The 16,941-nt window shown below is 30.9% G+C and overlaps 1 protein-coding gene across 1 annotated transcript in view; it reads left to right on the top strand.

Moving 5' to 3' along the window:
• Window positions 1-16,941, top strand: part of LOC106877354 (uncharacterized) — a 62,914-nt gene that overhangs the window by 17,088 nt on the left and 28,885 nt on the right. The window contains exons 2-3 of the mRNA XM_014926240.3: window positions 1,594-1,744; window positions 10,276-10,388. Of these exons, the coding sequence (XP_014781726.1) occupies window positions 1,594-1,744; window positions 10,276-10,388 (264 nt within the window). The remainder of the gene's footprint in view (window positions 1-1,593; window positions 1,745-10,275; window positions 10,389-16,941) is intronic.

Here is a 16,941-nt window from a genome sequence, read left to right as displayed (position 1 = left end):
CTGGTAACATAAGACAACATAGTGAACTTTGTGAAAGGTTGTGATGAAGTTAGGTGCAGCTTTTGATAAAAATAATTCTCATCATATTGATTATATTGATTTGGAATTTTACCAACATGAACCTGATTTCCTATCAAGTGGCAGACTAATTTCATATCTGCTTAAAACTGTTATGCCAGAACTAAACTTTATAGTTGTCTTAGCCACCCTGGAAGGATTTAAGTTTTGCATTCAGCAGTATGTACTGTGCCACAAAAGTATTATGTTTTTCCTTCCACTAGTTTCAATTTTGTCTATATTTATTACAGTAATTTATTTTATTATGTTTAAAATAAAATTCAACTTGGTAAGACTTAAACTCTAAATATGAGGAAAGAAATTAAATTCAGATCATTTAGACCTGCACTGTAATTCTTGATAGAATCATAATTTCCACAAAATAATAAAGTCAATGAAAGATATAGTCTTTTCTTTTTAATCAACAGCTTAGTTTGAAGAAGATGAAAAGTACCCTTTGCTAGGCCTCTGAGATTGGTAGCAGGAAAGGAGAAAACTATCCTCAGTTGAAGACTTGGTTTGCATGTTTGCAACAGAGTGAATTCAACAAAAGTCACTTGAGGGCCAGCCAGCTGGTCATGTTGAACCAAGATATGGATTAAGTCAAACTTAAAATATAGTGAAGTGAAATTGAGTGCTATAAGGCATTTAATCTGGTACACTACCATTTATTCCACTCCATTATTGTTACTCTGAGATAATTACTGAGTAAGAATATTGTTCCTTTCACATGTTTACACTTGTTTAAGCTCATCACCTTGAGTAAGATCATTTACTTCTTTTTGTACAAGTGACAGAAGTCTATTTAGTTGTAATTAATTACAATTTATGCTTTTACAGTAATTAACTACAAGTTAATTACTGTAAAAGCATAAATTGTTTTGTAAAATTCAAAACTGTTTACTAAGTAGCAATTCATCCAGTAAGAAAATAAAAGTTAGACATTGAGCCTGCAACCTATTTCTGATTGTGAAACACATAACTTTTATGATATTTTATTTAACCAGTTGTTGACTCGAAATCACAAAAACTTTGATATTTTCCAGCTGTATTTCTCTTTTGGTTGTGCCAGCAGCAATGATGTCACTGGAGATTTCAGATATAGCTTTATAAGAAACTTTTGTATGGCTATTTTGTCTGTTTGACCCTTTAGCATTCAGATTATTCTGTTAAATGTAATGCTTATTTATTCACATTGTTTTGAATTAATCATGAATTATCTTGTAGCTTCAAGAATTTGATGATGTAGCAGGTATTTTGAGAATGACATTGCAGAGTAGGTGTGAGGGGCCAGATCTGGCTGGTTTGAACTTAAAGCAGGGAGATTATTTGTGCCAGATATGGCCGGTTTAAATGCTAAAGAGTTAAAGTATTTAAAGGAAATGTTTCATTTGTGTGTGTATTAGAAACTATGTAATTGCTGTTGAATGTATTAGAGCCATTGTTGATAATTTGTTATGGTTAGCAAATAACATTTTGTATTTATTTTTTTAATAATTGGAGACATCTCTTAATTCTAATGTTTATAAATTTCAGAGAATTCGTAAAACTCATGGCCCTGAATTCGAAAGTGAAGACATTTTGAAATTTGATCAGGAAAAGTGTGTTTCCTGCTTACTTACAGCTGATAGGAACAAACATGGACAGCCAGAAGAATTACTTGTTTGCAAAGATTGCAATACCACAGGTTTGTGACATTTTATGTTAATATTATTGTTGTGAGCTAGATATCTAGCCGGCAGAATTGTTAGCATGTCAGGCAAAATGCTTAGTGACATTTTGTTCATTTTTATGTTCTGAGTTCAAATTCCACTGAGGTTGACTTTGCTTTTCATCTTTTTGGAGTCAATAGAATAAGTACCAGTTGAACACTGGGGTTGATCTAATTGACTTATCTCCTTCCCCATAATTGCTGGCCTTGTGTCAAAATTTGAAATCGATACTACTGTTGTGAGCAAGGCAGTGAGCTGATAGAATCATAAGTACACTGAGCAAAATGCTAAGTGATATTTTGTCCATCTTTACGTTGAGTTCAAATTTCATTGAGGTTGCCTTTGCCTCTCTTCTTTTCAGGGTCAATAAAATAAGTATCAGTTGAGCACCAGGATTGATGTAATGGACTTAAACCCTTCCCTGAAATTGCTGGTCTTGTGCAGAAATTTGAAACCAATTTTACTGTTGTGAGCTTGATTAGTGTAAATGACAAAATTCAATGAACCTAGTCTGTAACTTGGGTTTGATTCCTACTTGTAGTTATTCCACATATTCTTATGATGTACTTGAGGAATGGAATAAACCTCACACCTCTGATTTCCCCATCCCCTGAAAACTCATTGATGGAAATACCTGACTGCAAAACAGTCAGGCAAATTTATTGTGCTTCTACATAGAATAGATAGTTATTTATCCATTTCAAACTGGCTAGATCCAACCACAGTTTTGTTAATTTCTTACCCTTGGTTTTGCTAACAAAATCCTTAATACCACTTATGTAAGATTATACAAGAAATCAGGTTCTTAGTTTCATTGAACTGGCAGAATTATTAGTGTGTTGGAAAAAAAATATTTAGCATCATTTCTTCCAATTCATTATGAGTTCAAATCCCATTAAAGTCAACTTTGCCTTTCATCCTTTTGGGGTTGATAAAATAAGTATCAGCCAAGGACTTCTTTTATCAATTGCTGGCCTTGTGCCAAAATTAGAAAGTATTATTTTTCCATGTTAGCAGTTCAGCAAAAAGACCGATAGAATAAGTACTAGGCTTACAAAGAATAAGTCCTAGGGTTGATTTGCTCAGCTAAAAGGCGGTGCTCCAGCATAGCCACAGTCAAATGACTGAAATAAGTAAAAGAATAAAAAAAAAAAGAATATATATATGTAAGTATATACATATGTATGTAGGTTATGAGTGATAACCATCCTCTCACACCGTCTCCAATGAAGGGATATAATAAATATCCTGGAAACAGCTGTAAGACCTATTTATAAATGTTCTATAATGCTTAGAGCCTTGGTTTTTTTATCTCATTATGAAAAATAAATCCTCATATACATATGTATATATATATATATATGTATATCTTTATATGTATGTATATACATATATATGTATATAGGTATATCTATATATATATTTATATGCATGTATATATGTATGTATATATATGTATATATATCTTCATATATATGTATATAGGTATATCTATATATATATTTATATGCATGTATATATGTATGTATATATATGTATATATATCTTCATATATATGTATATATATATATATATATATATATATATATATATATATATGTATACATGTATATATATATGTATATATGTATATATAAAATATATAGTTTAATTAGAGCTTGTTATTAACAATAACTCACATTTATACAGAAGGAAAATGTAGTGCTTGTTGTGAGCTATATTCAAAATAATATTACTATGGAGGCAACACAGACAAAGTCTAAAAGAACATAATTGAAATGCGCATCCAAAACTTAAATAAATACATATATTCTCTATAGGATTAAGTATTAAAGACATTAAAACCAACAAAAGAAATATAAACATCACATCTGTGATGTTTATAGTTTTTCTTTTGTTGGTTTTAATATGTCTTTAATGCTTAATCCTTTCAAGTTAAATTTTTTATTTTATAATACAATATACGATTTTAAACGTAATTACAAATGATATTTTCTTAAATTCAGTTGTTTTTATTGAAATTCAACCGTGTTTTATTCACTGCATGCATGTTGTCTATTTATATATATTTGTGTATTTTGGAATTTTATGTCTATTTTATAGAGAATATATGTATTTATATAAGTTTTGGATGCATATTTCAATTATATTCTTTTAGACTTTGCCTGTGTTGCCTCCATAACAATATTATTTTGTATATGTGTGTGTAGATATACATATATATATATATATATATATATATATATATATATATATATATACACACATATGTGCAGATGTATATAAACGTATATCTATGCATATATATAGATACACATATATATATGCATGTATATATGTAAGTGAGATAATAATTTCAATATTAATAATTTCACTATGTATATATATATATATATACATGGTGAAAGTATTATTAATGAAATTATTAAAACTGAAAGTATTATCTCACATTACAAGAGAAATTTTATTTTTTCACTTTTGACACAAAATACTGAAATAGTGTAAGAGACATGAGATTGTTCCAGGCTTGCATTAGGCAAGAAGTTGAAAACTTTTTTGTCTAATGACACTGAGGGAGCCCTAAATAGAGCATGTTTAGAATTTGCATGAAATCAGTTGGGTAGTTCTCGGGTTTTAGTGATGTATGCATACAGACAAACAAACTCATATTCTCAGTTTGATATATAGATAAGTATATATACATACACGTTTGCCTTCTTTTAGTTTCCTTCTTTCAAATCCATTCACAAAACTTTGCTCAGCCTAAACTTTGCCCAAAATATTGTGCTTTGGAATTGAACTCATAACTATGTGGTTAGGAAGTGAACTTTTTAACCATAAGCTATGTTTGAATTGTGTTAATACAATCTGCAAGAGATTCATAAATTAAACAAGTTTGCATGCTCTACAGAATAGAACATTCCATCAGTTATTGTTATATAAGAAACAAACTTTGCTGATTGTGTCTATGTGTGATAGAGCTTGTTATTCAATCATATGTGTACAATGTGAGTTGTAGATTTGCAGAATAGCTTTGAGTTATGAGATTATGATAGAATTATCTGATTTATTTTTATTTTGTTTTCTTTGGTAATCCATTTAACCAAATAAATCTAGAAACTACCAAACAATCAGTAAGATTAGAAGTATAGTACCAAATTATTTCTTCCCTTTTCCTTTCCCTTTTAATCTCTCCTCTATCTCTATCTTTGTGTTTTTTTACCCTTTCTCTTTCTTTTCTCAATTCCTATTGCCCTTTTTTACTCCTTTTATTTCTGTTTTCAATAGTTACATTAAGTAGACAAAAGAAATTCAGTCTTTGCACAGCATCAGTGAATGAACATGTTTCAGTTATGATTCTTCAGACAATGGACCATTAGCTTATACATTCAAACATTGTAACTGTTTTTACCTCAAAACTATATCTTTAAAATACCTTCAGGATTTTTGTGATCAAAATAGGTTCCCATAGAATGTTTTTATTCAGTGAATTGGTGTACCTTTTTAAATGTAGTCTTCATCACAAAATTTTATTGCTGTGTGTGTGTGTGTGTGTGTGACTGCAAAATGTTAATTAGGTGCATTGACTCTTGTAGTTTTGTGATATCAGATGAACAAACATTTTTGTCTTCATTTTCTACGGTGTTCAGAAGGAAGGGCCATACCCATAACTTTTATAGGGATTCTGAGATTGACAGAAGAAATCACAACTTGTACACGTCTCATACTGAATTATTCCCAGATTGGGGATCTTATCCAAATACCATACAGTGGATTCTATTAAAGCCATCTGAAGGCAACTAATTAGTATGCTTTTCCAAATGTCAGCTCATCTATCTTTGAATTGTTATTTCCAGTATATCGATCTCTCTTCCTTTTCTATATGCCATACTACTATATCAGTTTTGAAAGAGAATCAGGGCTGTGATATACTTATTCATCAGACTGTTTATGCAACCTAGAATCAAGAGAAATTGATGAAGTAGCCGGCCTATTTAGTGAAATGTTTCTAGCTTCATGAAAGTTAGAAAAACTACCATTTACAGGTGTGAGGCAGGGGTGGGGACATGGTTCACAAATTCAACTGACACTAAACTTGTGGGCTGTTTTGGCATAAAACAGGTGAATTATGGTTTCATTCAAACCTATGTGGATAATCTAATGGTGTATATTTGACAATTTTTTTTATTATAGAATATCTATTAACCACCATCTTCACAAAATAACCTCATAAAGTAGCTGAAACAACATTACTTTTTATTGTAACCTATTTTCATTAAATATAAACATGGGAACATCTTGTATAAACTTTTACTATTTCAAAACAAAATGTCACCATCACATTTTTGCAAATGTATTTTTTCCATTGACATAGATTTGATGTATTTACAGCAACATTTGTCTCCAAAATTCTGAGACATCTCTAAAGATAACTATCCTTCCTTGTATTATCCTACATGAATCCAAAATCCTTTGATTAATTCTAAATTCTTAAACAGTAAATCTATTTTCAACATTAAGACTTTATGTGAGGTCACTGTTTCATTTCATTTATTGTATAGTCTTCAGTAGACATGAGACATTTTCTCCTGGATTGGTTACTAACCGATTACAAATAACAGCCTCAGAAGTTTTGGTACTTTTCCCCAGGTCTGGTTCCTATTCTCCAGCAAATATTTGAGTCATTGAAGAAAGCTCTACTTGGTTGCTCATCTTGTCAAAAATAGCAGCCAAGTTGCCCTCAAATCTCCTATCATTTTAAAAATGATGGAATGGTCACAGTTCAAATGTATTTACTTGTAGATTTGCACAATAAGAGCTGACATGGATTAGACAACAATAACACCAGCAAATAAAAGGGAAAACTAAAAAAAATTTAGAATATGTTATTCAGACCTAAACAGCAACATGGCTGAATAAAGCAGGGATTGGCAAACCAGATTTTGTGCTTTGACCCACTATAGGCAATATGCAGTCTTTTAATAATAAACGCCACATTACAAAACATTCTTGCTATGTTTCTCTTTACATCCATATTGATTCTTGGCACTTATTTACTCATTTTTTTTTTCTTTCGCTTGCTGAATCTGGTGGGAGGAGCATTGTCAATGACCTTCACAGGTCCTCGATGACTGATGGGTGTGATTCCATTGGTGTTCCATTTAAAATTGTACAGGTCAACACCTGTTGGAAAGACATGAGCAAAAAGATTCCAGAGGAGATGTTTTGAGGAGAAAGTACTGGGGATAATGGTCAGTGTGGGACGAAGGACACACCAAAGGTGACAAGATGTGGAAAGATAAACTGCAAGTAGTGGAGACATGAGAACATAGGCCCAGGTGTGGTTAAGAAGCTCACTTTGCAACCATATGATTTTGAGTTAAGTCCCAGCGCATGATATCTTGAGCAAGTGTTTTTTTTCTTTAGCCTTGGGCTAAACATAAAGGAATTGAATAGACACAAACTGTGTGGAAGCCCATCATGTGTATTTGTGTATGACTCCACCACCACCACTTGACAACTGTTGTTGATTGTTTGTGTCCCATAAATCTGAGGAACAGAAACCATGGTAGTAGCAATTGAAGAGACAGAGAGAGGAGACAGCTTGCCTGTGGGCCAGAGTATGTCCATTAGTGACTGAATTTCACTTAGTCAAATGGCTCTTCTCTGGATGTGATCCAAGGTGTGTGTGTGTGTGTAGCTATCTATCAGATACCAATCCCATTTGAGTTTCCTCCCTTGTGTAGAGGAGAAGGATGATTAGTAAACTACAGGAAGAAGTTGGAAATGTCTCATCATAAATTTGTCACTGGTACATGAAAACAATATCTAAGTTGAAATCAATGAGACGAGCATCTTTTGCTGTTAAATGTAAAATTTACAATAAACATTTAAGGTGAATGAAGTGTCCACAAGGTTATGAGAGAAGCAGAGCAATTCTAAAAAATAAATAATAGCATGACTTTGTTATGTGAACTAAATCTCTGTGTATTCAAAAGTAGCTAGCATCAGGACTATTTGGTATCCTTAGTGAAAGTGATAATTGTTATTTCTTAAACCCAGGTCAACCTTTATTGAGTGTACCTGCAATCAATAGCATTTGACTAATAACCCTCCCATCTTTTAAGGAGAGTCTAAGACTACAATATCCAGTGAGGGTGTAATTTGAAGGGAATAAGGTTTTTATTTCTAGAAACCATTAGCTGTTCTCTTGTTGTCTAGTGATAGAGTAGGAAGTTGGTGAAATCATTTGGTTCTCTAAATAAAAGCTAATGAGGAAAATAACCCACAGCAAAGAGTATATCTTCTTCTTCTTCTTCCTCTTCTTCCTCTTCTTCCTCTTCTTCCTCTTCTTCTTCTTCTTCTTCTTCTTCTTCTTTTTGTTCATCATGTACAAATACATGTGTATTCATTGTTATTTTATTTATCTTATTCAATTTTAGAAAAATTAAGGCATATTTTTGACAATTCCAGAGCATATTGAACTTTTGTACATGACTTTTGGTCCACCTTGTAAGGAATTCTTTTAGATGCCCTGAAAGCTCCTTAGAAGCAGTTGACATTTTCTGTTATCTAATCAGTAGTGGAGGTAGGAATTTCAAATGCATAGTAGGTGGAGTAAAAAATAGGTTGGAAAAAGTTCAAGGAACTATTATTACTGCTGATAACAAAAGGATTCTCTCTCTGAGTGATGGGCAGGATCTACAATGAATGTGTGTGAAGTGTGATATTGTAGAGAAGCATAGGCATTGAATACAGATGATGTGCAAATGCTAGAAAGAAATAAAGTGAGCACACACTGTTGAATGAATGACAGAACACAAATAAGGTGAGAGCAAAATTAAGTATAAAAAGAATTTGTTGCAGTGTACAAGCAAGAAAACTGTATTAATATGAACATGTGAGACATATATAGGTTAACAGTTTGGTAAAGAAAAGCCAAACTATCCCAGAAAAAGGAACCTGTGGAAGAAGAACAAGTGTTGAGACCCTCCAACCCATGTAAAGTCATTATTTCTTTAATTAGGCACAAGGCCTCGATAGAGAAGGGACAACACAAAAACAGACAAACAATACATTGAAGTACATAGAAACACATATCAAATGAATTATGGATATAATGAAAAGTCATGGAAAATGTTAATGATATCATCAGAGCTATGGAATGATGCATTAATGGTGTATTGAAAAACTAGCAGTATTTTGTTTCTTATTATTAATGTTCCACAAATGTTCATAAGTGGGAAACTTCTATTCTCAATAGTCCTCTCCACTTACCTGTAAATACTACAATAGAGAGAATGGTTTGCTACTTTTGGCAGCAGTAATGCTGTAAAGGTGATAAGTAGTTGATTTGCAGTGTTGAGTTTATTTATTTCCATATGTCCTCTTGAATTAAATGATATTTTCTATTGATGGATACTTCTAATCATTAAAAAAAGTTAGATGACCTAATCATCTGAAAACTGATTTATTATCAAAGGAAAGTATATGCATTTGTTTACGAAAAGATCCCGATATTAGTTTAACTTCTCTCTCTATCAACTCACTTTCTTAAGTCCTTTTTCTCTACCAACTCACTTTCTCATGTCATTTTTTTTTTAAAGAATATGCTACAAGAGAAAAGCAGTGATAGACATTGAATAGTAATATTTTTATGATTTTTGGAATACATAAGATACATGGAATGCTTCAGTCTTATTTTGACCTCTTCAACAAAGCATATTACTTAACTGTACCTGCTGAAGTAGTGATGAAAGAATTACTAAGTAAATTTTACAAAATCACAAACATAGGCCCTGTCACCATCTTGGCAAGTAGATAAGATGGAAACATGTCCAAAATTGTCTCTCGTCCTCAATATTAAGATAATGTTTGTCAATGACTAATTATTGTCTAATTTTCCCTCATTGCATAATTATGTTTTAATTAGTGTTTTGATGTTCCCTTTGTTATATATGTTCATATTTAACTATTGTTTTTCATGCAGATAACATTTTCGAATAATCTATTCTCTGTAACAAATAGCTTGTTATACTAAACAACCGTTAGCAGCAACTTTTTGACAGTATTATTGTATACTTACTTCCTCACTGTAAACAGCAACGCAACCTTAGAATTGGTAAATAATTTCATTCACTTGTAGTGTTGTGTTCAGAATCTTCCATGGATACAGCTTGTAATAGCAGGCAGTCTGTTTAGTTGACTTATGTTCGGTACACAATGTATCTTTTATGGTGCACCTACAATCTGATAGATTGTTGGAGTTACCATTCTTCTAAATAAACTATTGCACCTGAGGTAGAGTTGTTATATAATGAAATTATAGTAAACCAGTCAGAGTAATGTCCCTTGTCTCTTAGATTTGTTCATTTCAGAAGTTAAAGTCTTAAACTCTGATTTTTGTTTTAAACATTTTTAGGTACGTTAGTAAAATGCCAGTTGATGCAGTTTTTCAAGGTCAGACACCTATCTGTAATTAACATTGTCTTAATTTTCTTTTCAGTTCACCCTTCATGTATGGATTATTGCGAAGAGCTTGCAACAAAGGCACGTAACTCTCCATGGCAATGTATAGAATGCAAAACTTGCTTTATATGCGACGATTCCGGAGATGGGGTAAGGTTATGTTTCTTACATTTAGAGAGAGAGAGAAAGAGATTGTCGAAAACGGAATCACTGAAAGAGTGAATCAAAGAAACCTAGCGAGACTCGTTAGTATACAAAATAATTATAGACTAGCAGTTAGACTTGAGAAAGTCTATCAGGAATAAACAGACATAAAGACAGGCCATCAAGCATGGAGACAAACTGTCAAACCTGAAGATAGACATAGAGATATATAGTCAGTGGCAGACAATCAGCTATACATAGGGGCTTAATCAGATACAGAAACAAAGCCAGTTATGTATGCTTGCACAACAGTATATAATGCAAATTATCCAAATTCATACATGAAGAGCAAGGTTTAAAATTTTGTGGGAGGGGACTAGTCAATTACATCGACCTCAGTGCTCAACTGGTACTTATTTCATCAGCCCAGTTAGGATGAAAGGCAAAGTTGACCTCAGTGGCATTTGAACTTAGAACATGATTTTACCAGTTTGCTGCCTTATATAACAATTTGAATAATAATGACAATGATGATTATAATAAAAATAATAATAATAGTAATAATAATAATTATTTCTTTATTAACCACAAAGATTTACATTAAGAAAAACATTATGGGCAGCACAGGGCAAAACAAAGAATGTATGTGTGAGTGTGTGTTGTTATGAGGATTTTGCATGTAAACAAGACTAATAAAATTTTTAAAAAATAAAAAATCAACAGTGTGTGATCCTCAATAGGGAGATGTTCGAGTGCTGCTCATGGAAAAACCCCATAAAAAATCCATGGGTACCTTGACTTTTGGGGCAGGTGCTTTTTTCTTTCCTTTTTTCCAGCTACAGGTATATGTTCAGAGGAAGCCCGTTCACTCATACCATTCTCGCAACTTTCATTTACCTTTCAGCAAACTGGCTGAGAGACAACACTTCCCTCTCTACCCTTATTTTCCTTTTCAAGTGAAACTTGAAGAAGTTGATCAGGGATTGGCCAAAGAGAAAAGTGTTTGTCTTCAGACCCTTCAATCTCATCCACCATACAACCTCTTTTGCCATGGCATATAAAAACAGCCTTTCCTTCCCAGTTAAAGGAAGGCAGTGGGGCGATTTTCATGATGGATCTGTCCCACATGTGACAGTAGGTGTTCAACATAAGCCACAAGTCAGCAATGCTTGGGCACTGGACAAGTGCGTACAGGACTGTCTCATCGTCCTGCGTGCATCTTGGACATGCTCAGCTGATGGCACTTCCATGCCTGTAAAGTTTATCTTGAATAGGCAAAGTTCTCCGGTAGCACTGCCAGGCCAGAGATTTTTGGAAATTTTCCATCAGTCCCTGCCCAAAATTTCTCCTGAAAAGAGCAGTTAGCTGATCTTCTTCGACGACCAAGGTCTCCCTAAGAATGTTGTCACACTTTTCCTCCACTAAACCTCTATAAAGAGCTAAAGTGGACGTTCCACCTATTGCATTATCTGATTGGCTGAGAACATAAAGAGCATTGACAAATATTGCAACACATTTTCCAAATGCTTTAGTGACTCTGCCAACTCCCCATAATGATAATAATTATCATAGTTTCAAACTTTTGGTACAGGGCCAGCAAGCTCATGTTGGTTACATCAACTCCATTGCTCAAATGGTACTTGATTTATCAACACTGAAAGGCAAAACCAACCTCAGCAGAATTCGAACTCAGAATGTAAAGATGGATGAAATGCTGCTAAGCACTTTACCCAGCATGCTAACCATTCTACCAGTTTCCCGCCTTTATAATAATAATAATAACAATAACAATAATAATAATAATAATAATAATGATAATAATAATAATAATAATGATAATATTAATGATAATAAAAGGTTATGATTTAGGCAAACCACCAGCAATTTCGAGGGGGTGAGAATTGGTTGATTCTTTTGACTCTAGTACTTTATTTTATGGCTCTGATGGGTGGGGGAAACCAAAGTTGACCTTGGCAGCATTTGAACTCAGAATGTAAAGTACCAAACAAATGCTGTATGGCATTTTACTGATGTGCTAATGATGCTGCCAGATCACTGCCTTAATAATAATAATAATAATAATAATAAATGTTACTAAGAATTTTACCTGGCGTGCTTATGATTTTGCCAGTTCTCTGCCTTAACAATGATAAAATGCCATACAGCATTTGTTTGGTACTTTACATTCTGAGTTCAAAATGAAGAACGGTTCCATATTACATAACGGGTAAAATTCCTTACCTTTATCGTTTCGTATTGATGTAGAGAGAATTAAGCAGTCTAAATTAAATTGCTTATTGTTATCCTTAAGTTCCCAAATTAACTTACTAAGTCCTGTGCTGTTGCGTTTATTTCTATCCCTAAATGTAGAGTAATGGTTTGAAATTATTCTATATATCTTCGATGAGGAGCAACCTATGTAAAAAAAATACATCGGTACAGGTGGTGACTTTACATTGATATACAGTGTTCTTGGATTTTGCATTTTCACTTAAAAAACTAATTCTGTTGTTATTAACTTCCGAAATAATAATGTTGTTGTAGTAATTATTATTTTTCTTATTATAATTATTGTTATTTAGGTTATTATCTGTATTGTTATTGTTATAATGGTGATGGTTTGTATTATCGAAATTAATGTTATTGCTATCAGTACCTGGATACGAATTTAATAGTCTCATATTATGTGTAGATATTATTTGTGAGATATTTTTTGTGTTTGAAAATCCTAATCTAACCTTGTGTGTGTTTACGACTGGAAAATAGCGAGAATTTCTTGGAAAATTCTTATTAACAGCATTTCAGAACTGCAAAGCTAGATTGGATTTAATCTGTTTTCCAAATGGAATAATAAACTAGATATTTTTATCAGATCCAGGTTTTGTGTGGGTGTTATTATTTCTAAAAAACACTTCAATTTACCATTATTATTAAAAATGGGTCTCAAGTAACGGTTACCTCCCTATTATGTAAAAAAGCGTTTGTCTGTATATTATTGTTAACAAGGTTAGAATGAGAACAATCATTGTATTTATCGTTACCACCAGTTATAATGTCTTTATCTTCATAGGTAGAAAAATAGTTAATAGAATTAATGTATCTGACCTTTTCTTTATATCCTGCTTTTAGTAAGGCAGAGTTATAAAAGTCAGCCTCTTTGTTGAAAATATTTATATTTGCAGATAAATTTGACAATCTAAGTGATATGTTCCTAACTAAATTTCTGGTTACCGTTCTAGGATGATTGCTAAACTGGCTAATGTACTTAAGATTAGTGGAGGGTTTATGGTAAGGGAAGTAAGTATTGGTGTGTAAGTCAGGAGTAAAAATCAAGGAAATTGGCTATGGAGACTTCATCCTCAAAAATGATGCCAAACCCATTCTCCGGAAAAATCTGACTAATCTATTCTTAACTTTTTGTAGTTGTTGGTTTGTGGCATTTTGGAGATAGAGTAAACAATCATCTCGGTATAGACCTCCCCTAATGGTTGGGAATTAGTCTGCCATCTCATAGAGAATATATGTGCAGACTAAGTCAGCTATCTGTACTGAGTTGGAACTTCCCATAGGCACGTCAAAACCATCGGGAGTATCCTTGTGTGTCCAGAGTTTATTGTTAAATTTAATTATAGATTTCCTAGCTGCTAAAACATCAATCTCTTCTCTAGAAAGACCTGCCTTATTATTAGCAAACCAGAGTGCCTTATTAAGTATAATGGGGTTAATTGAAGAATAGAAGTTGGAGATATCTAACTGGATAAATTTAGTGTTATACTTATCATTAATGTTACTAAACCAATCTACTACCTGGGATGAATTGGACCATAAACTAAGTTTTAATTTTTTCACTAAAGTAGGTATATATTTGTCTAGTATGTTTTTGCTAAGTACACCTATGTCCGATTTAGATGGGCAGATAAGACGTAATTTTGGGATACTCCAAAAGTTCTTGTGATCCTTTAAAATAAAATGGGGTTGCTTGGGGTCCAAAGGTTCGGTCCTCTTTTGTAAGTTATATTTATCCATAATTTGTTTGGCTTCCAGGTTGGCTTTCCTAAGTACCGCTTTACTGATAATCTGATAATTCTTTTCTATTTCTTTTTTAAGTAATTCCAGGTAGTATTCCTTAGATAGTTTGTACAGGTTTCTTGTTTTGTCAGACTGAACTATTATACCATCAATGCTATTAATTTCTTCAGTAATGTTGTGGAGGTATCTTAGATGACTATTCCTTAATGGTGATCGGTGAAGCTTAACATTCTTCATGATTGTCCATAGATCTTCTTCGAACTGCTTCAATCTCGGGTTTGAATGTATATAAAATACTTATTATATTAAGATAGAAAAATATTATTAAAAATATCAAAATTATAAACATTCCATAATTAACTTTACGTTTATTATAATATAAACTAACAGGAATATTACAAGCAAAAACTATTTTTAACAAATCTTTCGTTTAAAATACAATTTAAACAAAGTTTTAGGGTAAAATAATAAAGATAGAAGTAACACTAAAACGTTTATTAGAAAGAAGTCTCATGAAAATATTGCGTAAAGAAAAAGAATAGAATAAATAGATATAAAAACATGAATGAAAATTTTATTATGAATGAAAGATTAAACTTTATATAACTTAAATCATAATAAAACAATTAACTATATTGTATAATCAGAGAAATTAAATAAAAAGACTACTTATTTATCCCATAAAAAAAAAAATCAAGTATTAAACAGTATTAATGGAAAAAATTCAACCCTAATCTAATCGAAGTCTTGGTTTAGGCTAAGATGATAAACTTACTACTATTAATTTAGTGTCAAAAAAGGTATCGACTAAAATTATCATTAAAAAACAATTGAATTAATATAAAAATACATATTTTTTTCAAACAATGATATAAAGTAAACTGATACTTATCGCTTCGATGCTGCAGTTTAAACTAAAATTTAGACATTAAACTCAGAACTAAAGCGTTTATTAGAAAGAGGTCGCGTGAAGATATTACATTAAGAAAAAGAATAGAATAAAGAGATATAAAATGTGAATGAAAGAATTATTTATAAAATCATGAATGAAGGATTAAAACTTTATATAACTTACATCGTAATAAAACAATTAGGTATATTATAAACATTTTAATGAACGTTAAATTCTAAGTAATTCTAAATTCTAAATAATAAGACTAAGAAACATAACTTAAATAATATATATGAAATAAGCTAAAATACTATTAAGTTAATTAATTAAAATATTTATATTATTAATCTTATAAAAATCGTAGTGTCATTATAATATTAAATCCTTAAACTCACTAAAATATTAACGTACCAATAAATACACAATTAATAAATATAAATTATAACTACTACATTTAGTAAAGAAGGAATGGTATAAACAAACACACATTCACACACACACACAGATATATATACACATATACGTACACACACACACACACACACACACACATATATATATACATATAATATATACATACATATATATATAAATACATACACACATATATATACATATATGTATATATGTATATATATAAACATACATATACACACACACTCATATATATATATATATATATATATATATATATATATATATATATATATATATATATATATATATACACACATACACATACTTAAACACTCACACACACACAAATATATATATATATATATAAAAAGCACAATTAGCTAAAATTATTATATAAATAAAGTAATTTATGTCTACATTTTATTTTTCATTCATCAAAAGAATTAATTAAAGTATTATAATTATGAAATAATATCTCCTTAAATTCATTATTACATAAATTACAAAAATTATTACCTATACGATAGGATTTCGCCTTACAAACTCTCCCATTTTAAAATGTAGTTAATATTTTTAGATTTAAGTTCCCAAATATATTTACTAAGGCCAGTAGAATTAATCAAATTTCTATTCTTAAATGAGTGCATATGTTGAACCACTTGTAATTTAATTTTATTAGAAGTTGATCCTATATAAGCCTTATTTAAATTATAACCATTATGTTTATTCCCATCCATTAAAGTCACTATGCATTTATACACGACATCCTTCAAATTGCATTTATTATTAAATTTACATTTAGTCTTATCTCTACATGTACAATCAATTATATCCTGGTCCACATTATTATTATTTTTAGAATAAGTATTAAATTTATATTTATAATACTTATTTAACTTAAATCTATTAAAAGAATATATATTTGATATTTTTAATAATATTTTTCTATCTTAATATAATAAATATTTTATATACATTCATTTGTTATTTATTGTTGGTTGATATATACATTCTTTTATTATTATTATTGTATTTTGACCTGAACTTTAGCTATATTTTTGAGTAGAATTGATTTTCGATAGTTTTAATCAATTTAAATATTTTTTCTATTTGAAAATTTGGTTATGAAACACGTATAGTTGTTTTATTATCATTATCTTATGATATTTACTTTGTATTATATTATACTTATTTATTGTGCTTTTATTTATTAATTTTTCT

This window comes from Octopus bimaculoides, chromosome 4 (assembly GCF_046866305.1).
Source record: "Octopus bimaculoides isolate indiv1 chromosome 4, ASM4686630v1, whole genome shotgun sequence".
NCBI lineage: Eukaryota > Metazoa > Mollusca > Cephalopoda > Octopoda > Octopodidae > Octopus > Octopus bimaculoides.
This window is presented reverse-complemented; position numbering and strand designations above follow the sequence as displayed.